This window comes from Crassostrea angulata, chromosome 1, assembly GCF_025612915.1.
Source record: "Crassostrea angulata isolate pt1a10 chromosome 1, ASM2561291v2, whole genome shotgun sequence".
In the NCBI taxonomy this organism is placed as follows: domain Eukaryota; kingdom Metazoa; phylum Mollusca; class Bivalvia; order Ostreida; family Ostreidae; genus Magallana; species Magallana angulata.
Genome location: NC_069111.1, coordinates 53,357,517 through 53,382,193, shown reverse-complemented (window position 1 = coordinate 53,382,193; position 24,677 = coordinate 53,357,517). Strand labels below are relative to the sequence as shown.

Sequence of the window (24,677 nt, the reverse complement as noted above, 5' to 3'; positions counted from 1 at the left end):
GGTCCCATAAGGGACAATATTAACACCGATTTCTGGCGCCAGGGTGCTGAGTTGAACCTATCATACTGTTAAATAGGGAGTCTAAACTGAGCGCCTAGCGCCCAAACTAGGACTTATGACACCCAAGTGACACCGGATTCTTGGGGGTACGGGTGTCCCTCCGGGATCCCCGGTCCCAAAAGGGGCAATATATACACCGATTTCTGGCGCCAGGGCGCTGAGTAGACCCTATCATACTGTTGAATAGGGAGTCTAAACTGAACGCCTAGCGCCCAAACTAGGACTTGTGACACCCAAGTGACACCGGATTCTTGGGGGCACGGGTGTCCCCCCGGGATCCCCGGTCCCAAAACGGGCAATATTAACACCGATTTCTGGCGCCAGGGCGCTGAGTAGACCCTATCATACTGTTGAATAGGGAGTCTAAACTGAGCGCCTAGCGCCCAAACTAGGACTTGTTACACCCATGTGACACCAGATTCTTGGGGGCACGGGTGTCCCCCCGGGATCCCCGGCCCCAAAAGTGTCAACATAGGCAGTCGTGTTTGTAAATGGGGGACCAAAAAAAACTCCCTGTATAACTCTCTATGTAACGTCTGATTTCTTGACAAGCAAAAACAAACGAACAAACAAGCAAACAGACAGATTGTACCTTAACTTTTTAAAGGTGAATTCCGTTAGTTTTTATATGCTCCCAAGAAAATGTTGTGTGGAGGTAGGGGGAGGGGCAACTCTTTTTATTATACAATTTATCATACGTAAATTCTAATATTTAAAAAAATAAGAAAAAGTTAAACATATTTTAGTAAAAGTGGTGGTATTTTTTAACTTTCCAATTAAATCATTACCAAAAAAGGGATTTTGCTTTACAAAACGTATTTAGTATGTAGTTATTTTTGTAATAAAGGTGTTCGATGTGTTCTGTAGTGTTTTAAAATTATGAAATTTATCTTGTTGATTTTTTTCAAACTATAACCTGTAAAGGCGTATAATCTTTTATGCACGTATGCTGATATACGGATGTGTATATGCTGATATCGATGTACACATCTTTGTCGATAAGTATGTGAGTGAATATTGTCATATAATGCAAAAACTTGACATTTTTCATATCAAATATATTTTCATTAGAGGAATAACTGGTTTGTGGCAATTTTTAGACGCTTGTGTCAAAGAAGATGGGTGAATAAGGCGTGTAAACTGCCTATATGGGGATAGATAAGATACGTTTAAAGGTATATGTGGCTTATTTTTTCATGCTCAGAAATATTTGATTGATTGATTTATTTCAATATGTTATATAAAGATACATCTTCCCAATAAATTACGCAGTTTAAATCAATCAGGTTAAAGAGATATAGAAATTAATAAAAGAAATTTATAATTATTTTCGCGTCCACAATAAATACAGCATTTGAATAAACCACGTGATACCACGCTCAGTCTATCACAACAACAATGGCGACGACGGGAAATATAGGTATACCCGTAATACCGTTAAGTTTGACAGATTTGGCCAAGAACAAAAAGAGAGACAGACTAACAAGGATATGAACAAAGGGAAGATTGTCATCGGAGATCATGTAGATTGATAGGATAGGAATTAAATCCGAATTAACATCAGTTTTTATCATGAAGTTGTAGGGGTTTTGCTAGTCAGGTTCGTACGTGCTCCATCTGTTCTTGCTCCATCTGTTCCATGTCTTTACTTTATAAGTTATGAATCAGTCCACAAGTGGATTTTCGTTTAGAGAAATTTTTGAATAAAGAATAATTAAACACTCTCAGTACATGCATCCCTCAGGAGAGGGGGTATTCACTCATTTTACCGTGTCGTTGATGCTAAAATAGTGTTTCATCTTTATTACACATAATTAGCAATTTATATCGTTCTACATTGATGAATAACGGAATAATAATGCTTCGAATATCATCTGATATTAGAATTTTCTAATTTAAGACATGAAAAACGTGATTCTAATTTGTAAACAGACTGTTCTTCCATCGTGTTTTCAATACTAGGTTTTCCCGCACTCATGCGCTGTGGCGTTACAAATGGCCGATCACATTAATATTCATCAGACGTGTAGCAAAGTTTAGAGACAAATAACTAAAGAAAGAACATGTTTTACGGGCCTAGAGTTTGTGAAACGTCTAATTATAAGAAACATGGTGTATATTTTTTACTAAAACTCATGTCAAAAATTTTACTCCAAATACGCCACATATAACTTTAAATTAAAATATGACCAAATCTCATAATTTTTTTCTAAAATATTGAAAACAATATATATTTACCATAACATCGATTTATAACCTTTAAATGTGTTAAATATTTAGAATAGGTTGATTTAAAGTGGCGTATGCGTGTCAAAACCTCCAAATAGTGTCATTTTTAGAACTTCAATGCCTTCTCTTTTATAGAGTGGATCTAGGCTCCATATTTTTGTCATAGTCGATATAAGGTTTAAAGGAAATCAAACCGATTTCAATCAACAAAACGTGGAGAGATGACCCACTTTACTTTAAAAATGTCATTTTATATCCCAACAATTGAACGTTTTAAAGACATACCACAAGTCCGTAAATTCGAGGTTGAAATTGCATTTAGCATTTAACAATGAAGTTTGTTGTGATTGAAATGGCTCAGTGGTTAGAGCACCAGACATTAGGTAACATTATAGAGCTAAGGTTTTTAGGTTATGGGTTCGATACATGTATCAACAAAACTTTAGAATTTTTTTTTATCGTTTGTTAAAATATTCAAAACTGAATATAGTTAGAGATTGTGCTTTTGTAAACTTTGTAATATAACATCATCTAGTATATTTGGTTGAAAAAAAAATAATTTGAATTTTTTTTTACGACAAAACCAAATGGGCATTTGCGCTATCTTGTTCCCCCCATCTTCTTTGTTTCTTTTTTTTAAATTATCCAGCGTTTTTTAACTTTGTACTATATGTCAGGGACGATCCAGGATTTGTTAAAAGGGGGTATAATATGCTGAAGAAATGAAAAACTTTGACACGAGTTCAAAATTGACCCGATGATTATTTTTCAACGTTAATATAAATATTGAGACCAAGAGTGTTGAATAAAGACCCTACCTAGTCCGTTGAAAACTGACCTGCAGCGTGGAATTTTGATTCTTGAAAACGGTGTTGTAGAGCAGTTTCTCCCCAAAGTAGCTTCCCCCCTGGAAAACCTGCTATATCTTGGAAATCCTGCTATATACCGTAGTAGCCTTTTCTCCTTGGGGGAGGGGGTACTATAAATTAGTTTTTCCCCATAGGAGGGTTTCGCCTTCACTTTTCGGTTCAGTTTTTATAAAAAATTTAATGGAAACCAAGTAAGGATTAAAATCAATGTATAACACCCCCAGGATGGATATACCTGTATTCGTCAGTACATAATGATTTTCGATTTATTGCATTGGTTTTTTTATAGACAATGCTGAAACTTAAACCACGCATCATGGAACACATAGAAATTAATTAAGGTAATTAGATGTATTGGATAAATCACTTTTGACAAGTTTGACAAGATATACCTCATATGCATAACCCTAGCTGTGTTCTAAAGGATCAATTGTCTATTACAATTGAATTGACCTATAAGGCCGGTGTTATATAGTGCCTTTTCCCCCTAGCCATCTTTCCCCCCGGAAAAATGGCTATATAGCAGTTCTTCCCCCCGGAAAAATGGCTATATAGCAGTTTTTCCCCCACGGAAAGCTGACTATATAGTGGGCTTTCCCCCTTTTTATAGCCAGATTACCCCCACGGAAAACCTACTATATAGTGTATTTTCCCCCATTTTTACTTTCCGGCCATGTTTATTGCGGACCATTCGTGACAATAATTTGCAATAACTGATAAGATATTAATTTCTCACAAAAAAAAGATAATTATGGCATTTATTAATACATAGAATAAAATACATCGTTTTTCAACCCCAAATATGAACTAAGGCATGCGCCTTCATAACATGCATGTGTCATCATCGTTTAATTCACCTGTTCTCACTTCTCACCCCTTATTGGAACACCTTTTACACGGATTTTGGAATACCTCGAATCTTTTTCATCTAATCGATGCTTATCTACAGTTTTGACTTCGACGTTATGAAAACGTGAGAACACATTTGAGTGAAAATACGCCGGTTTGGAAAGAACAGGGGCGTACAAGGCGTTGTAAATCCCCCACTCGGAGCAATGAAGACGATAGAAGTTCAATTCAAGTTAGAATATTAATTTTTTACTTCTATGCATTGTTTTCATTATGAATTACACGATGGAAGTCAATATTGTGATTTCATTCTATTAACACGACAGGTATAGGTTTCAAAACTAAGCTGCACATCGCTTTTTGCCTAAATCTTGAACCATTCATTGTTCTTAATTGCAAAAGTAGGTATGAATGGGTCCTGACTCCATCCTAAAAGTACTTTTATTCAAAGAATTAGTGTATATTGATTTTTATTATTGTTTTATTAAAATGGAGTCTAGACCCATAATGGGTCAAATTTGTGATTTTCACCTAAAACGTTTTACTTTATTAATAATTGTCAAAGAGTTAAATTTATTCACCCGTACTGTAATGTGTCAACGTAGCTCACTGTGATAAGCGGAGGCTCATAAATAAAAGATAAAAAAAAAGAAAAGCGGAGGCTCATAGTCCATCTTTCTCCATGGAGAGGGTGTTCGAATCGTATAGACGGCGTTTTATTTTCAATTCATTTGCTTTTAAGTAAAACATGTTTTGCTTTTTTATTGGATTATTATGAAAGAAAATATTTAATACCATTTATATAATGACAACAATTACGTAATGTTCATAATCTGTACACATAATGTCGGATAAAAATAGCGCTAGTATTGATGTGAGATCATGCTGTAATACTTATAAAGCATCAAATAAAACAAAGGAGATAAGTAACAAGTGCATGTATCATTGTATATTATGTATTTGTAAGAGAATGCAGTTCCAAATAATACATGTGCATGTACTGATGCACAGTTTCAAATATAAAGATTTTTTATATGTTCATATGCCATTTCAAAATCCTGGGTACGGGGGGATTTGTCAGGCCTTGTACGCTCTTGTCCTTTAATTTTCCAATGTATTACCATCAATGTATAAGCTTCTCCCAGGGAACTAACTGACCAATCTTGACTTAATTTTGTAGAGGAAGGGGATAAAAAGTGGAAATGTATTACTCCCTTCGTCCAAAAGGCTATCAATTTTAAATTAATACCGTTAGAATTGACAATCTTAAAACAATTATATATTTCTTCTTCTCAATATCAAACGGGAGACAGGGTGCAATGATATAATGGGAAACTGAAATGTTTTAGTTTTACTTTGATTGATGGGGTTCTAAATCATGGTTAAGGGGTATTTTAATTATGTATTAAAAGCATGTGTAAAGTTAGTGTTTACCATTTCGTTTTAAAGTTACACAGATTCATATTTTTAAGCACATTTCTACGAAACGCGAGATATTATGATGTAGACATTTTAAAAAACAATGAAATGTCTTCACAACCAGAACAATGTCGGTATCTTTGCTGGTTACTTTGGAAAATGTGAAATGGAGCCTGAACTAACTTTATGTTTATATTGTCACTCACTATTTGCTAATTTTTCCACTTTTAAGTTTGCAACGTGATTTATAAATATACAATTTTGAAAAACGATGCTATATAAATCAAGATATACGATTCAATTACCTAAAAAAATTAAACTATTTGTTTCATATTTTTGCAATAAAGATTTACTTGTGTACCATATCATTTCTTCGAACAATTAAACAATTGTAATTTAAAAAAAAAAACAACCAACACATATATTGTGATGAGCTGACTTTTTTAAAATATAAGCTTGTTCTTCTAATCAACTTACAAGTAAAAAAGTCGTATATCCGCTTAGGTTGGTAATTTATTTTTTATTTTCGGTTTCTCCTTTTAGGAATTTATTTATATAATTATTTATTATATCATTAGTCATCTTATGAATTGATTAAATGTTTTGAAGAATAATGAATTTTACCCGCGTACCTTTTTAAAAAAAATTGTTTGTAAATCTAAAAAAAAGCAGCAGAATTAAACGTAATTTTCAATCATTTTGATAAAGAAATATATGAGTGATTGTGTATTTTTAAATGATAATTTTACTTTTAAATGACCGTAAAAATATGTTCATGTGCTCATCTATAGTTTTTGAGATATGGGGCCCAAAAAAATACATACATGTATTCTTTATAATTGGATTTCAAACACCGGGCTCGAAAACAACAAAGGCTCCTACCCTGCATGGGGGCTTAAATTTTCGGTGTCACCTACTAGTGGTATACCACTATCACTGGGACAATATGGTTTAGTGGTCATCTCTAGAACTTGAGATTCGGGTCCACACTTATAGAACACTATTCAATCATTATAATGGGGTTTTAAACATCAGGCCCTGAAACATCAAGGGTCCCTACCCTGAGGGCTGAAATTTTTAGAGTCATCTTCAAGTGGTAATCCACTGCCAAAATAAAAATATGGTGATATGGTCATCTTTAGTTTATGAGACATTGGACCCTAAAGAATATGCACTATAATTATTATAATAGGATTTTAAAAATCGGGCTCTGAAACATCGGAAACAAAATTTCTCTAAAACAGAGGTTTAGCCTAGATGAAATTTTCACAAACAGACAAACAGTCTGATAAATTTATCAAGAAATTCTTAAAACATTCTCGTTTAATTCAATTTCAGAAACACAGAATTATGCATATAAGTGTATAACTTGTAAAACTTTTTCAATAAATTACCTGTTGTAAATTAAGTTCTATGTGTAATTCCGTTACACACATGTTCAACTTTCAGCATTGTCTATAAAAATAATAAATCGGCAAAACGAAACTTAACCTGTACAGATGAATGCAGATATACATGTATGCAACCTGGGAGTGTAGGAGTGTAGAAACATTGATTTTAATCCTTACTGGATTTCCATAAATATTTTTTATAAAATCTGAACCAAAAACGTGAGGGAGAAACCCTACTATGGGGGAAAAGCTACTATATAGTAGTTTTTCCCCCCGGGGGGAAAGGCTACTATATAGTAGGTTTTCCGGGGGGAAAAGCTACTATGGGGGAAAAACTGCTATACAACACCGGTATTGGTTTCTGTCTTTGGAAATAGCATATCTTAATTTTAAGCCATACACATTAAACTCTTGGGTTCCAGTTCTCATAATGCATAGTGATTGCAAATAAAGTTTCACAGTCTTTGTCCGAGCAGTATGAGTATGGGCGCTTTTTTTTTTTACTTTATTATCTTTAAATTTTATTTTCAGTTCACTTTCTTTAATACGATACCTGTACTTTTTATACGTTTATTTACAACAAGGGACATAATAGCAACTATCGAAAGTCTCGCGTGACGCGATTTTAAAGATCGTTTTATGCATCTATTGAAACATTAACACAATATCTTTAAAAAATAATGAATGTTTTACTTTACTTCATTCCCGTATAGAATTATAATTACGATGATGTAATTCTAACTTATGCCGTGTCCCCAATGACGGTAAAAATCGGGTATACGAGTATTTTGTTTTCCTTATTCAATTTTGAACATGATAAATCAAAATTTATGAAACAGATCCGTATCAGCAAGAAGAACACATTCATTTGCTTTAATCAGTAGCAATGTTTTTACAAGATTTTTTTAAAATTTTGTATTTGAACTTATCTATTCCATAACAATTGTACGCGATGTGGTCCTTAATGTGGAAGGATAAGGCAAAATTTGCAATTGTTTTCAAAACGTGCATGATATTTTCTGAAGTAAATGTAAACGTGGCGGTAAAGACGTTTCTAATCCCGTTTTACAACTAATTTCTTTGGAGACGATACATTTAATTTCGAAAAATGTCATTGTGTCGATACTGAAATAAAGCCCTACAGCTTGAACAGGATCGAATGATAGAAAACTGTCAGTTTTTCATTTATAGAACTAGCAATTGGTGTCAATTGTCTAACTGACCAATCTACATTTTTCTCTAATCTATAAACCAACCTACAGCATTTTTTGCATAAAATGTCACCAATGCACACGTTCTTTGCAAAGAATTAATTGCATCTACGTTGCAGTACTTCTCCCACAATTGTATCATTTCCTATAGATGCTCTTTCTGGAAAGGCAAACGCAAAATTTTTGCAGGGCATGATTTTTTTAACGTGGCACCTGTTTCAGGTAACACAGAGTTAATGATTCTTGTATTCAAACAAAGCGTGCTTACACTAAGGTATAGTTACGGTTGAGTGCTTTCTTTTTCGCTATGTTTAGTGATTTTTTTTTTTAAACATATATCTTTAGATGGTCAACAAAATAACCCTCAGATCTTCCTAAGATTTTAAAATATGATTTATCTACTAGCTATAAATTATAATTCAGAAAAATCCATGCATGCATCCTTTTAAATTTAAGTATTTCCCTTTATTTTATATAGAGTTCTTCCTCCAAAGGAGATCAAAACAGTCTAAAAATGGCCACGACCATCGAACCCTCTTAATATGAACAATTCTTCTATTGGTGTATATGGTTACATGAACTAAATGTACGTTTATGTCTAGGAATATCCTCTTTCTTATAATTGACGATGTGTGTAAATACAAAATTTATAATACTTCATTATTTTTATTTTTATTTTATATTTTAACACTTACCCAGTGAATGGAAACTCTCAGAATTATTGTACATTTTTCTGATGTGTGTAAATACAAAATTAACTGTTGTATTTGATATTGTGAATTGTGTTCTTACACCCAATAAACTGTATTTTCAAAATATATTGTCATATTCATCTGAGTAAATTTACAGCCAAAAAAAAAAAAACCAGATTTCGTCTACATTAGTTTTGAAACATGATGCACACTGGCGTCGGAAGCAAATTGAAAGTGGGGGGCTAGACTAATCCTCTGAAATATTGAGAAAAAAGTAATTCCCAAAATCATGGAAATCCTAATCCGGGGGGGGGGGGGGGAGTATACCTATACTTCCCGTAAAAAAAAAATTAACAATTTTTTTCCCCCAAAATCATAAAATTCCTAATCCGTGGGGGGGGGGGGGGGGGGGGGGGGGGGGGGTACTATGCTTCTGAATCCAACTTTTCAATCTTTCAAGGTAAATTTTGAAACAATAATCTTTCCTGCGAGAAAAAGTGGGGGGGGGGGGGGCTGAACCCTCTATTATGCCTATGTTTCTAATGGTAAGGTATAAATTTGCAAAAAAAGTGGGGGGCTAAGCCCCCCCTAGCCCCCCCCCCCCCCCCCCCCGGTTCCGACGCCTATGCTGCATGTACACTTCCATGCATACTCATTCCTTTACAATGCTACATGTATAGTACATGTAACTATCAATATTCATATCTTATAAATCAGTATTTTTTGGTAGTTTAAAGTACTATATACTCGTAAAACGTTTACATGTTACATGTACATGTATTTACTATAAACATGTATGATGAACAAGATTGAAAAAATACCCGGTTTTTTTCTATAAATAAAAATTATGCATTAAAGAATATCAACATGTAGCAACTTAATTGTAGTACAGTTTGACGATCATGCAATTTTTCTTCAATTTAATTTATTAAATAAGTTTTTCTCAAGCAAACAGATGATTACATGCGTAAGGGTAGCTATTAGGTGCAGTCCTTTCCTGTAGATTTTTCAGTTTGAAAACTTTCGTCAATGAAATTGTTATATTAAGTGCTTCAGAATGTCAGACATCCCTTTGAGATAACCACGAAAAAGTGTCTGAGAGTTTTAATTATATGTTTATTTATTTAAATTACGTAAAACAAGTTCCAGTTCAAAGACAGTTCAAACCTTTGTAATTGGTGTCAATTCTCAACAAGATTTTTAACGGACGCAGGTCATCAGAGATAAAAAAGAAATTCAAGCTGTTAAAATTAAATCCCGGGTATAAATTTCTTGCCTTTTGGTATCAATATTCAACATTGAAAAATTTTGATATCCACTTGGCAAGTAAATTCTAAAAAAAAAATTACACTACTTAAACGCTAAAATAAATCGTATCACTTAAATCAATTTACAGTATTAACAATAGAATTAAACCATTTTATTTATTTATTTTGGAGAAATTAATTTAATTTAATTAAAACCTTTCGATTAATTTGTTATTCATTAATATTTGTCTTGAAAATGAATAAGTGCATAAAAATTAAACCTATTAAAAAATAACAAAATATATATTAAAGGTCTCCAAAATGATCACGAAACATTAAATAAAAAATTCAATGCATCACCGTCAGAAGCAGGAAAACCCCGATCTAAAAATAGAATCGGTAGGACAACAAAATAGTCCGTTAAAATGAAAAACACAAATTAATGCAATGAATTAACATAATTCACAAAATTACATATATCAAAATATCTTTCATTAAATATAAAATGAAATATTTATGAACCTTTCGAAACAAATCAGAAGGACTATATTTTTATAATAAAAACCTCACGCCTAGTTTAGACTCCCTATTTCACAGTATGATAGGGTCTACTCAGCGCCCTGGCGCCAGAAATCGGTGTTAATATTGCCCGTTTTGGGACCGGGGATCCCGGGGGGACACCCGTGCCCCCAAGAATCCGGGGTCCCTTGGGTGTAACAAGTCCTAGTTTGGGCGCTAGGCGCTCAGTTTAGACTCCCTATTTCACAGTATGATAGGGTCTACTCAGCGCCCTGGCGCCAGAAATCGGTGTTAATATTGCCCGTTTTGGGACCGGGGATCCCGGGGGGACACCCGTGCCCCCAAGAATCCGGGGTCCCTTGGGTGTAACAAGTCCTAGTTTGGGCGCTAGGCGCTCAGTTTAGACTCCCTATTTCACAGTATGATAGGGTCTACTCAGCGCCCTGGCGCCAGAAATCGGTGTTAATATTGCCCGTTTTGGGACCGGGGATCCCGGGGGGACACCCGTGCCCCCAAGAATCCGGGGTCCCTTGGGTGTAACAAGTCCTAGTTTGGGCGCTAGGCGCTCAGTTTAGACTCCCTATTTCACAGTATGATAGGGTCTACTCAGCGCCCTGGCGCCAGAAATCGGTGTTAATATTGCCCGTTTTGGGACCGGGGATCCCGGGGGGACACCCGTGCCCCCAAGAATCCGGGGTCCCTTGGGTGTAACAAGTCCTAGTTTGGGCGCTAGGCGCTCAGTTTAGACTCCCTATTTCACAGTATGATAGGGTCTACTCAGCGCCCTGGCGCCAGAAATCGGTGTTAATATTGCCCTTTTTGGGACCGGGGATCCCGGGGGGACACCCGTGCCCCTAAGAATCCGGGGTCTCTTGGGTGTAACAAGTCTTAGTTTGGGCGCTAGGCGCTCAGTTTAAAAATCTTTTTTTTTAATCGGGATCGGAAAATTCCGTTTGTATAGTCGATAAATGTAAACAAACTTCGTTATTGCTGAGTAGCTTATTGCTGAGTAGCTTGACTTTGGTCACCATGGACGACAATTTTCGCAAAGCGAACTGGGCAGAGGAGTCCATCAGTATACTGGTGGATCTTGTTACAGATCCCGAGCGATGGGCTGTAATTCGCGGGAAATTCAGCCCATCGCTCACCGTCCAAAAGAAACAGCGGGTCTGGGAGGAAATTGCTGAGAGGTACTTTAAAAAATATATACAATACAGTCATATCGGACGTAGTACCGAAATGATAATTGTGAAAATATATTTCTGCATGTATGTAAAATGATGTAGGCTATCTGGATTAGTATACCTCTCAAATTTTTCATAATATGAATTTTTTTCTCTGTAAATGTAAATATCTGTCTGACACTAACTTTTTTTTCAATTGATATAGGCTACAGCTCAGTTAAAATTTTAGATAAAATTGACTAAACGTTATTATAATTGCTTAGTGACAAAATAGTGAATGAGGATATCATTGAAATCATGGGCACTGTACATGCATGCTGTATTAATTTTAATATTGTAATGTTTTGAATGTATGCATTATACATATGAACTGTGTATATGTTACACATGCATGAATTCATTGAAGATCCTTTATACAACTGTTATGAAGATAGTAGATTTTCGAAAATTTATTTGGGTACATGCATGTATATATGTTGGCCTATAATGCATTTTCTGAATTTTCAGAGTGAATGCTACATGTAGTTCTGCATGTGTCAGAACAGTTAAAGACGTCAAGAAAAAATGGCAGGACATTCAGAGCCACACAAAGAAAAAGGAGGCCAACAGGTATAAGAGAATGATTAAGCACTTATTATGACATATCTATAGACGGATTCACAATGTTTTGTTGCACATGAATTTTTACTGTACATATATATAACACAAATTATAAAGCAATTAATGTATAATACTTATTTTCATTCCTAATCAAATTGCCTGTAATCCTACAAACAGCATTGTGATATAAATAATGCATATACAAATTATTGTACCACAGTTAATATTATAATCTGATTCACTCATTTATAATGGTGGCCTTTTAATGATCAAAGAGATTACAGAAAATACAAAATATAATGTTGACATTATGAAAAGATTAATACATTTTATAGGAAATCTGAGCTCAGAAAGACAGGCGGGGGACCATCACCTCAAGGCCTGAAGTGTTGGGAGGAAAAGGTAATTGACTATAGTATAATTGTATTTAGAAAAATTGAATAAAAGCTATCCTTCATATGTATTAGTGGGTTTGCATGTAAGTATCTTGAAATGCATTCTTTTTGCAAAATGAAAACTTAAATTAGCTAGAGTTTTGAGGTCAATATACATGTATAATGTACAAGTAGTGTAGTGGACAATGCACTCGCTTTTCACCGCTGCGACCCGAGTTCGATCCCCGTGATCGACAGTGGTTGTATGTGATAGGGTAAGGTGGTCGCCCGCTTGGACACGTGGGTTCTCTCTGGGTACTCCGGCTTCTTCCCACACCAATGACCCCCTCACGCTAACATCCGTGCCAATGAGAGATATTAATATAAGTTGTACAACTTGTTTATCAATCGTTGTAAAATAAAGAAAGTTCAGTTCAGTTCACATGTATAATGTAACAAAATACGTCATGTAATAGATAATTATAAAAGTGATCTTGAACAAATGAAATATGTAGATGTTAATGAATATTTTGACATATCTTTTCAATAGGGTAAATGTGCTTAAATTCTTTTTTTTTTTTTTTTTAATTAAGATTGTGTCTATCCTCTCCAATGATATCATCTCTGGTGTAGAGGGGGTTTTTGACTCATTAGACACAGCAAGTTTGCCAACAGGTAAAACATGCATGCATACACACACATACAAAATCTTATTATAATCAATCTGGGTATAAATTAAATTCATGTTCATACAATTTTTTTTATCAACCTTGGTTTTTACAGATACTCAGCCAAGAAAAGCTCTACCAGTGTCAAAGAGAAGATATGGTATTGATTATATTTTATGAGAAAACTGGTTCAAAAGCATTGAATATTTACATTTGCATAATAGTTTCCATTTATAAACCTATTGTACACATGAAAACCCAGTTATGTAAAATGTGCCTTTTTCATGCATAAATACATGTGTTAGTGATACACAGCAATTATGTTTAAAAGGCATATAAACTTGGTAGGTATGTGATCATGCATGCATGCATTTCTTCAGAGTAGTCTTTCAGTTCATATTCCAGTTAGCTAAATTCTTAACATTGCTGTTTTTTTCTAAAATGATTTAGTGGATAACACTGAATCTACAATGACTAGCTGTTAAATGTAGGGTTTAAAATTTTCAGATGATGTTGAAATTGAGCCACAAGTGGGGATGGAAGCACCATTGTCTTCTGGTAAGTTAATTACTTTTACCCCCCCCTTTCACTCAAGGTATGGGAATACATGTAATTAAATACCAATGTTTATTAATTTTGTTAATACATGTGATATGAAGTCATGTTTACATCCTTAAATTTATTCACACAGGTTTCTGTATGTCAGGAAAGGCTTCAAGGAGATTAAGTTCAAGTGAGTAAATAATTCTGTAGCAATTGATTAATGTTCATTACATTTAGGATACATGTAATAATATTTTTCTTGATAGAAACATCATTGATTCAAACACTAATTTACAGAAAGTTAAATTCAAAAGAATTAAAATACCAAAGCAGTAATTAATTAATAAAGAAAGATAGCATTAATAAGGTCTATGAAGATTGGAGTTTTTATTTTTATTAAAAAAAAAATATGTGTACATATACTGTTATCGATAATGGTGTTTTATATAATACATGCATGTATTGTTTTCACTGTTATTTACCATTTACATATATATCTAATAATACCAGTAATTATTAAAATTTTAGACGAAGAAGAAGATCTTCAGTCCACTATGGTATGCGAAAGTATACCAACAACTGCATCAAGTAAGTACCAAATTGAGAATTATAGCTGAATAACGAAGAAACTCTATCATATCTGAACCTAAGGGTAAAACTTAAATGAAGTTTTTCAGCTTCTCATTGCCATACATTCATTATGTTACATTTAAAGGACTGAAGGTGCATTTCACAAAAGTATAAACAAAATGAGATTAATTTTAAAGTCATGTTATGTTTATTTTATCTTTTTGGGGGGTGGGATGGGGGAGGGGGATGCATGTATGAGATTCTCTGACAGGTCTGTGTATGGGCTATGGTACTTAGGTGGGTTAAGTAACTAGATGCTGTCATTAGACAGTAATACCCGCACCAAGTGTTTGCCCCTAAATAACACTGTTTTGTACCAGATTAATTAAAAATGAAGGCCACATGCAAGCTCCGGTAATACATTTAAAAATTATAATTTCCATAACTCAAGGATGAGATCCCTTTCCATATGATAATACACATGAGCAGCACTTTATGTGCAATTTGGGGTTGAACTGTTTGCAGTGAATTTTCAGTTAATCAATAATCTTAACATTTCATGTCATATTGATATTGATAATTATTACAAACAAAAGTAAAAAATTAAATTATGCCCCCTCCCCGTGGCGGTTGCCGGTTTTAGATTTGCTTCTGTGTGCCTACATGTACATCATTGTGTGCACAGATTTAGAGAAGGGGTGGGAGTGAGGGGTCCAGCCCCCCCCCCCCAATGAAAATTCATTTATATCAATTGTAAAATTACCAAAAATACACCTTGGACCCCAATGCTCTTACAGACATGTAAACGCTCTAACCCATTGCGCTTCAATGTTAGGTAACATTATTTGGGGGGTAAATATTTAATTAATATTTATATAATATACTTTATTGTTTATCTCAATAGGAAGTATACATCACAATATGCAGGTGTCCTGCACCACCTTAAAGCTGTTATTTACCTAATAAAATAGTGCAAGTGGATTTGAAGAATAGGTCATAAAAATACATGCATGTTACAAATAACTGATCTTTGTCTGAAGTTACTTACACAACACAGGTCTGCAGGTCTCATTAGCGGGTACTAGTTTTACCCAGCTCTTCGATTAGATGGGTTAACGTGTATACATGTCTGTGTTTTCCATATGCAGAAAAGGATTAGTTAAGATCAGCTAAAGGAATTCATTATTGTGTTTTAATTGGATTATCATTATGATGTTGATCAATATATGTAAGCATAATACATGTAGTAGCAGTAGCACAATATAATGAGATGCCAGCATACATAAGTTCTACTTTCACCCATCATCTCCCTGGCACTTTGTTATAAACATGCTTTATTGTACCCTCTTCTATGCATGGCACATATATTACAATTAATGTCTAAATCTTCTTTTCTTACTATGCATTTCAGTTTCACTCCAACAGAGAATAGTACAGATTGAGGAGGAAAAGTTGGAAGTCATGAGATGCAATTTGCAAGTTGAAAAGCGCAAGCTGGAGCTCCTTGAGCAGTATGTCCATTGGAGGATGGAGTCAAGGGCAGACAGTACACCATCAGTGTCGCCAGTCATAAGAGGACTTTTCACATCTTGATTTTAAATATTAAAACCATAAATGTCTGCCATATTTTAAATTTTAAGTATATATTCATAATTGGGTGGGTGTAAATACAACATTTACAATGTGGTCTTATCTTAGCATTGAATGCATATTTTTGGATATCATCGAATCTATATAACACACCAGGCTATGCTGACAAATTGAATACCATGCTGTATTCAATTTATCTGCACGGCCTGGTGTGTTATAGGACTGAGGAAACTTTGCAGGTAAAATTCTTCTCAAAATCTTTACTTCCTCTCCAGAACCACTGGGCCAAAATTGCCAATCTACATTTACATTCAATTTGTTTTTATGTATTCTAAAACCTATAATATATGGAATTATTGCAAGTTTACCTCTCCTTGGCTGGAGCCAACATGAGCAAATATGAATTTTGCTGATCACATTTGTTTGATCTTTGTTTGTCTGTCTGTCTGCACATTTTTCAAATTTTTTGCTGCTTTTCTAGAAGCACATGCAGTACTGGGTCAATTTCAACCACACTTGGCATATGTTTTTTTCATAAATTAGAACACAAACACTATGTAACAATTTAACTTTGTATTACCAATAGGTATTAATTAAAATCAAATATGCAATTAATTTTGTACAAACATATTGAATTGTATATACTCCTGTATTGAAATTGTACATATTGAGCGAGTCATACCGATAATTTAGTCATACATGTTTTTTAAATACTTGGGCATAAAACATTTTTTCATGTGCTTCAAAGTTGGAATATGTTTTGTTATAGAAACATATGTGCAACATTTCATCATATTCACATGCATTGATTATGTACCTGTATTCATCCGTTGTTATGTTTGACATTAGATATTTATTGTTAAGAATGTTTTTAATTTACCTACTCTAAAGACAGTCATTATGTAGATAAAATACACTATTTTATAAAATTTACACAAGCTAATAGTCTGATTTCATACAAATTTGCAATTCAATATACCGGTACATGCTTTCTCTTAAATGTAAAGAATAATATAATTGTAATTGTAGGAATATCCATACTTATTTTCATTTACATGTTTTTAAGTCAATATGTGTTAAAAGAAATGTATTTATACATATTTGTCAAAAGTCAATGTTACATGTATGTAAATGTATATGTGTTTAATTTAATTGATATTTATCACAACTGAAAATTACATATTTGTTAAATTTCCATGTTTGGAACATTGGTCTGTGTTTATAATTTAATAACATTCATTGATATCACAAATAGAAATATCTAAGTGTCTTTTTTTCTGGCAAGTAGACTGTAAAAACAAAAAACTATTAATAAAGCAAATCTCTGGATGAGCCTTTGTCGGACAGTCTGGCCAGCAGCGTCAGCATTTGCTCCAGGCTGAGGAACCCCTGATCTGGATGGAAATTGAGCTCCATGTCATCTACTGGCAGCTTGATGTCCATACACAGGTTGTGCAGCTTGAACACAGCTGTGATTATTTGAACACTTTTGGCAGGTGTAAATAAAAGCATCCCTCCAGATTTATGTATGCACCTGAAAGTAAAGAAAGTAGGTTTCTTCACTGATTCTTGGGCTTGACCCCGTTGAAAATCGTATGATTGTATAAGGAAAAAAAAAGTATGGATATTTTTAAATCCCGTAAGTCATCGTTGTTCATGAGTAATCATTACCTAAATCTGGATTTGCAAACACCAAGAGCCCGTTCAACAACAACCCTTGTTTTGCTGTGGGCGGAGTTGTAATTTTCCTCTGCCTGGCTGCTCGGGTTAGTTTTTGGGGTCATCATGTAACTTCGCAATGCATATGCCGAGTCTCCAAGAAGCCAACCGTCAACTCTGTGGAAAGATGGAAATATAGGATCTCTTATGATTTGCTATGGTATACGGTTTTTATCCAACGAGCCTTCGACATGGTTAAAATATAGTAAATTTTTAATTTATCGTGTGGCAGTAAAAACAGAATTTACAACAAGACAATTGATTTTGTATTTACCGCCACCCGGTAAATTTGAAATTTATAACATAAATTTACGTGCAAATTGATAAAATTTATTTTATTAATTTTGCTCAGATTAAATTCCATACCTTGTTTCCATATGGGTTTTCAGTGCGGAGTTTGAAAACATGAACGCATCGTGAGTTGACCCTGGCCACTTGCAAACTAGGTTGGTAAACCTTGAAATTAAAAATAATGCGGATTTCAATTACAGATTCTCTCGGTATTCATTTAATGTAATATAATATTGTAGCTCTGTTGAATGAAAGAAAGAAGGAGAAAATTCACCTTAAAGAAGCATCAGCAACCACTTGTACGTTCATAGCGTGGAAGCCCCTCCGACAGACGTACTCTGGTTCATTGTCTTTCGGTGCTATGATAGGAATTAAAGTCCCATCAACGGCGCCGGGGACGTTTGGAAACCCCGCAATCTGATAAAATTCGTGTTTTGTACGAATTGCATCATTGCCTACAACAGTAAACATGCTGATTTTAAAGAGCGTCCTATTCATGTATATAGATGTATATATACAAAGATGTACTAAAATTCAATAGATGCAATAATTATATTTAATACATCCAAAATCATGCAATGATACCTATACATGTATAGTGGTACATATACTAGAAATTTTAACTTGTACATACCAGTTGGAAAATTGATGTTATGGAGCCTATTGCAAATGCTTTTGGTCACGTTATCAATTGCTCTAGAAACACTAGCCCTAGAAATCCCGTGTAGGTCGCCGCACTCTGAGAAAAAAGCTGCCTTCGACAAGTATCTTACTGTTACTAGAACCTGAAAAAAGTGTACGTACCATAAATGATTGAACCTCTATTTCACACGTATGTCTGAGAGAGAGAGAGAGAGAGAGAGAGAGAGAGAGAGAGAGAGAGAGAGAGAGAGAGAGAGAGAGAGAGAGAACTTGCCATACAATTACAATTACATGTAGATGTAGATAGGGGTGGGGTATTGGAAGAGTATCAAAACTTCGGTTTCGTTTTAATTACTATTCAAACATAGATTCACTTATAGCAAATATTCACAATGTCTTTTATACATAATAATACGCCCAGTATTTACATTATTTTCAATACAAAGACGGCGTTCAACCAAAATGAATGAATTCAATTTCATTGTGCACTACGATACCTTTATAACATAGAGTATACCAGAATTTTTCATGGGATTTTTGTTTTTTAATGGTTTAAATATACTAGTTCTTATATATATATACGTATGTAACTTTCTATTGTATTCTCATCAATTTTCCATATGCCTCTTTAAACACATGAAGATGCCGAATATTGCTGTCGTTATATACTTTTTTTTAAAAAGCAAGTTACTTATTAGTTGTTGTGTCATTTGCATTTTACTTGATATATATTTACGAAATTTTGCATAATATTGAAAATGTTCTTATATTTAAAAAGGTGCTATATTGTTTGCGAAATCGTATCTAGGCCTACTTAAACTCTCTCTCTCTCTCTCTCTCTCTCTCTCTCTCTCTCTCTCTCTCTCTCTCTCTCTCTCTTTTACTGCATACCTTATCATAGAGCGAACATTGTCAATGTGTAATTTAAAAAAAAGTTGAAAAAATTAAAAGTATATAGATTTTTTGGTGAATATTGTCTTTGTATCATAGTAGTGGACACTAACACATTTCTGTGACTGCATGTTGTATTTTCCCTTCGTGTGTACATATATCATTCATGAATAAAATGAAAGATAACTCTAAATATACATTGTTCAAGTCGGACTCGGTCTTCGGTAAATTTATTCACCTGTGTAGGTATAGAATAGGGTACTTTTTATATCCTATAACCAGGCACTATAACCAGGATATGCGCATGCGTGAACCAACTTTCCATCGGGATCGGTAAACGATTGGGAGGAAATTCGAAAGCTATTTGGAGGAACTTCGAACTGATATATGTGCAATTTAAAAATGCGATTTTTATATGAAAAATATGATCAGAAGTGATAAAAATGTTATGTACATTAGATTTTACACCAAAAAATTAAATAAATAATTGAGAGAACAATCAAAATCAATGTTACAGGAAAACAACAGGCACTTAGCATCGGAGGGGGGGGGGGGGGGGGGTTGGATTGGGGGCAGGGACACGGGACTGCCCCCCTCCAGCACACGTTTTCTCGCAGCAAATATTTTTCTTGAATTTACTTATAAAAAAGTAAATTAACATACAGTTGCACCCCCCCCAATGTTTTTGGGACCATGTAAAATTTGAAATGAAAGAGAGGAAATAAACTGTGAAATTGAAGTTAAAGGTACACTTAGCCCCCTACCCCCACGGATTAGGATTTTCAATTATTTAAAAAGTATTTTTGAGTTGGTTTTTTTTTTCAAGGCAAGATTGGATGAGTCTGCCCTCAACCCACTTTGCTACGATGCTAGGTGCCTGAACAAAATATCATGGTTTCATTACATACATGTATGCTAGTATAAAGACTTTATGTAAACCAATATTATCTCGTGCATTGTTCCATTCACCAGGTTCTACAAACACCTTAGTCCAAAATAAATAAAAAATGCAAGACTAGGAGGGGAAGAAAGAAGAAATCTATTTTCCTTTTTTTTTTTTACTCATGAGCTATTTTGTTTGGGGGGGGGGGGGGGGGTATTAGGGGGTGAACATGTCACTGACCCCTTGTAGATCTACCCATGACCTATCACCAGGGTCTGTATACACAAAACCAGGGTCAGTATACCCATCATCATGGTCTCCAGGGTCAGAGTACGTATCACCAGAGTCTGTGTGCCCATCACCAGAGTCTGTACACCCATAACCAGGGCTAGTATACCCATCACCAGGGTCTCCATACCTATCACTAGGGTCAGAGTACGTATCACCAGAGTCTGTGTGCCCATCACCAGAGTCTGTACACCAATAACAAGGGTCAGTATACCCATCACCAGGGTCTCCATACCTATCACCAGGGTCAGAGAACGTATAACCAGAGTCTGTGTGCCCATCACCAGGGTCTGTACATCCATAACCAGGGCCAGTATACCCATCACAGGGTCTCCATACCTATAACCAGGGTCAGAGTACGTATCACCAGAGTCTGTGTGCCCTTCACCAGAGTCTGTACACCCATAACCAGGGCCAGTATACCCATCACCAGGGTCTTCATACCTATCACCAGGGTCAGAGTGCGTATCACCAGAGTCTGTGTGCCCATCACCAGGGTCTGTATACCCATAACCAGGGCCAGTATACCCATCACCAGGGTCTCCATACCTATCACCAGGGTCAGAGTACGTATCACTAGAGTCTGTGTGCCCATCAGCAGAGTCTGTACACCCATAACCAGGGCCAGTATACCCATCACCAGGGTCTCCATACCTATCACCAGGGTCAGAGTACGTGTCACCAGAGTTTGTGTGCCCATCACCAGGGTCTGTATACCCGTAACCAGGGTCAGTATACCCATCACCAGGGTCTTCATACTATCACCAGGGTCAGAGTACGTGTCACCAGAGTCTGTGTGCCCTTCACCAGAGTCTGTACACCCATAACCAGGGCCAGTATACCCATCACCAGGGTCTCAATACCTATCACCAGGGTCAGAGTACGTATCACCAGAGTCTGTGTGCCCATCACCAGAGTCTGTACACCCATAACCAGGGCCAGTATACCGATCACCAGGGTCTCCATACCTATCACCAGGGTCAGAGTACGTGTCACAAGTGTTTGTGTGCCCATCACCAGGGTCTGGATACCCATAACAAGGGTCAGTATACCCATCACCAGGGTCTCCATACCTATCACCAGGGTGAGAGTACGTATCACCAGATTCTGTGTGCCTATCACCAGGGTCTGTACACCCATAACCAGGGCCAGTATACCCATCGCCAGGGTCTCCATACCTATCACCAGGGTCATTATATCCATCACTAGAGTTTGTGTGCCCAACAACGGGGTCTGTACACCGATCACCAGGGTCAGTATACCAATCACCCGGGTCTCTACACCCATAACCAGGGTCAGTATACCCATCACCAGGGTCTTCATATCTATCACCAGGATCAGAGTGCGTATCACCAGAGTCTGTACACCCATAACCATGGTCAGTATACCCATCACCAGGGTATGTACACCCATAACCAGGGTCAGTATACCTATCACCAGGGTCTGTATACCCATAACCAGGGCCAGTATACCCATCACCAGGGTCTCCATACCTATCACCAGGGTCAGAGTACGTATCACCAGAGTCTGTGTGCCCTTCACCAGAGTCTGTACACCCATAACCAGGGCCAGTATACCCATCACCAGGGTCTCAATACCTATCACCAGGGTCAGAGTACGTATCACCAGAGTCTGTGTGCCCATCACCAGGGTCTGTATACCCATAACAGGGCCAGTATACCCATCACCAGGGTCTCCATACCTATCACCAGGGTCAGAGTACGTATCACCAGAGTCTGTGTGCCCATCACCAGAGTCTGTACACCCATAACCAGGGCCAGTATACCCATCACCAGGGTCTCCATACCTATCACAAGGGTCAGAGTACGTGTCACCAGAGTTTGTGTGCCCATCACCAGGGTCTGGATACCCATAACAAGGGTCAGTATACCCATCACCAGGGTCTCCATACCTATCACCAGGGTGAGAGTACGTATCACCAGAGTCTCTGTGCCTATCACCAGGGTCTGTACACCATTACCAGGGCCAGTATACCCATCACCAGGGTCTCCATACCTATCACCAGGGTCATTATATCCATCACTAGAGTTTGTGTGCCCAACAACGGGGTCTGTACACCGATCACCAGGGTCAGTATACCAATCACCCGGGTCTCTACACCCATAACCAGGGTCAGTATACCCATCACCAGGGTCTTCATATCTATCACCAGGATCAGAGTGCGTATCACCAGAGTCTGTACACCCATAACCATGGTCAGTATACCCGTCACCAGGGTATGTACACCCATAACCAGGGTCAGTATACCTATCACCAGGGTATGTACACCCATTACCAGGGTCGGCATACCCATCACCAGGGTCTCCATACCTATCACCAGGGTCAGAGTACGTATCACCAGAGTCTGTACACCAATAACCAGGGTCAGTATACCCATCACCAGGGTCTCCATACCTATCACCAGGGTCAGAGAACGTATCACCAGAGTCTGTGTGCCCATCACCAGGGTCTGTACACCCATAACCAGGGCCAGTATACCCATCACAGGGTCTCCATACCTATCACCAGGGTCAGAGTACGTATCACCAGAGTCTGTGTGCCCTTCACCAGAGTCTGTACACCCATAACCAGGGCCAGTATACCCATCACCAGGGTCTCCATACCTATCACCAGGGTCAGAGTACGTATCACCAGTCTGTGTGCCCATCACCAGGGTCTGTATACCCATAACCAGGGCCAGTATACCCATCACCAGTGTCTCTATACCTATCCCCAGGGTCAGAGTACGTATCACCAGAGTCTGTGTGCCCATCACCAGAGTCTGTACACCCATAACCAGGGCCAGTATACCCATCACCAGGGTCTCCATACCTATCACCAGGGTCAGAGTACGTGTCACCAGAGTTTGTGTGCCCATCACCAGGGTTTGTATACCCGTAACCAGGGTCAGTATACCCATCACCAGGGTCTTCATACTATCACCAGGGTCAGAGTACGTATCACCAGAGTCTGTGTGCCCTTCACCAGAGTCTGTACACCCATAACCAGGGCCAGTATACCCATCACCAGGGTCTCCATACCTATCACCAGGGTCAGAGTACGTGTCACCAGAGTTGGTGTGCCCATCACCAGGGTCTGTATACCCATAACAGGGCCAGTATACCCATCACCAGGGTCTCCATACCTATCACCAGGGTCAGAGTACGTATCACCAGAGTCTGTGTGCCCATCACCAGAGTCTGTACACCCATAACCAGGGCCAGTATACCAATCACCAGGGTCTCCATACCTATCACCAGGGTCAGAGTACGTGTCACCAGAGTTGGTGTGCCCATCACCAGGGTCTGGATACCCATAACGAGGGTCAGTATACCCATCACCAGGGTCTCCATACCTATCACCAGGGTCAGAGTACGTATCACCAGAGTCTGTGTGCCCATCACCAGGGTCTGTACGCCAATAACCAGAGTTAGTATACCCATCACCAGGGTCTCCATACCTATCACCAGGGTGAGAGTACGTATCACCAGATTCTGTATGCCTATCACCAGGGTCTGTACACCCATAACCAGGGCCAGTATACCCATCACCAGGGTCTCCATACCTATCACCAGGGTCATTATATCCATCACTAGAGTTTGTGTGCCCAACAACGGGGTCTGTACACCGATCACCAGGGTCAGTATACCAATCACCCGGGTCTCTACACCCATAACCAGGGTCAGTATACCCATCACCAGGGTCTTCATATCTATCACCAGGATCAGAGTGCGTATCACCAGAGTCTGTACACCCATAACCATGGTCAGTATACCTATCACCAGGGTATGTACACCCATTACCAGGGTCGGCATACCCATCACCAGGGTCTCAATACCTATCACCAGGGTCAGAGTACGTATCACCAGAGTCTGTGTGCTCATGACCAGGGTCTGTACATCCGTAGCCAAAGTCAGTATACCCATCACCTATCACCAGGGTCATAAT

At 37.2% G+C, this 24,677-nt stretch overlaps 2 protein-coding genes across 2 annotated transcripts; one reads left to right on the top strand and one right to left on the bottom strand.

Moving 5' to 3' along the window:
- Positions 1 to 11,515: 11,515 nt before the first annotated feature.
- On the top strand, positions 11,516 to 16,189 carry LOC128192970 (uncharacterized). The gene is made up of 9 exons (XM_052866117.1): positions 11,516 to 11,676; positions 12,178 to 12,279; positions 12,606 to 12,672; positions 13,238 to 13,319; positions 13,428 to 13,472; positions 13,820 to 13,870; positions 14,004 to 14,045; positions 14,384 to 14,443; positions 15,837 to 16,189. Exons 1-9 carry the CDS (start codon positions 11,516 to 11,518, stop codon positions 16,016 to 16,018), a joined length of 792 nt encoding a protein of 263 aa, XP_052722077.1. The 3' UTR covers positions 16,019 to 16,189.
- A 1,102-nt stretch (positions 16,190 to 17,291) lies between these two features.
- Positions 17,292 to 18,804, bottom strand: LOC128181445 (putative nuclease HARBI1). The gene is made up of 5 exons (XM_052849846.1): positions 18,660 to 18,804; positions 18,300 to 18,480; positions 18,101 to 18,190; positions 17,687 to 17,851; positions 17,292 to 17,549 (listed from the first exon to the last, which is right to left on the bottom strand). Exons 2-5 carry the CDS (start codon positions 18,332 to 18,334, stop codon positions 17,324 to 17,326), a joined length of 516 nt encoding a protein of 171 aa, XP_052705806.1. The 5' UTR covers positions 18,335 to 18,480; positions 18,660 to 18,804; the 3' UTR covers positions 17,292 to 17,323.
- Positions 18,805 to 24,677: the final 5,873 nt, after the last annotated feature.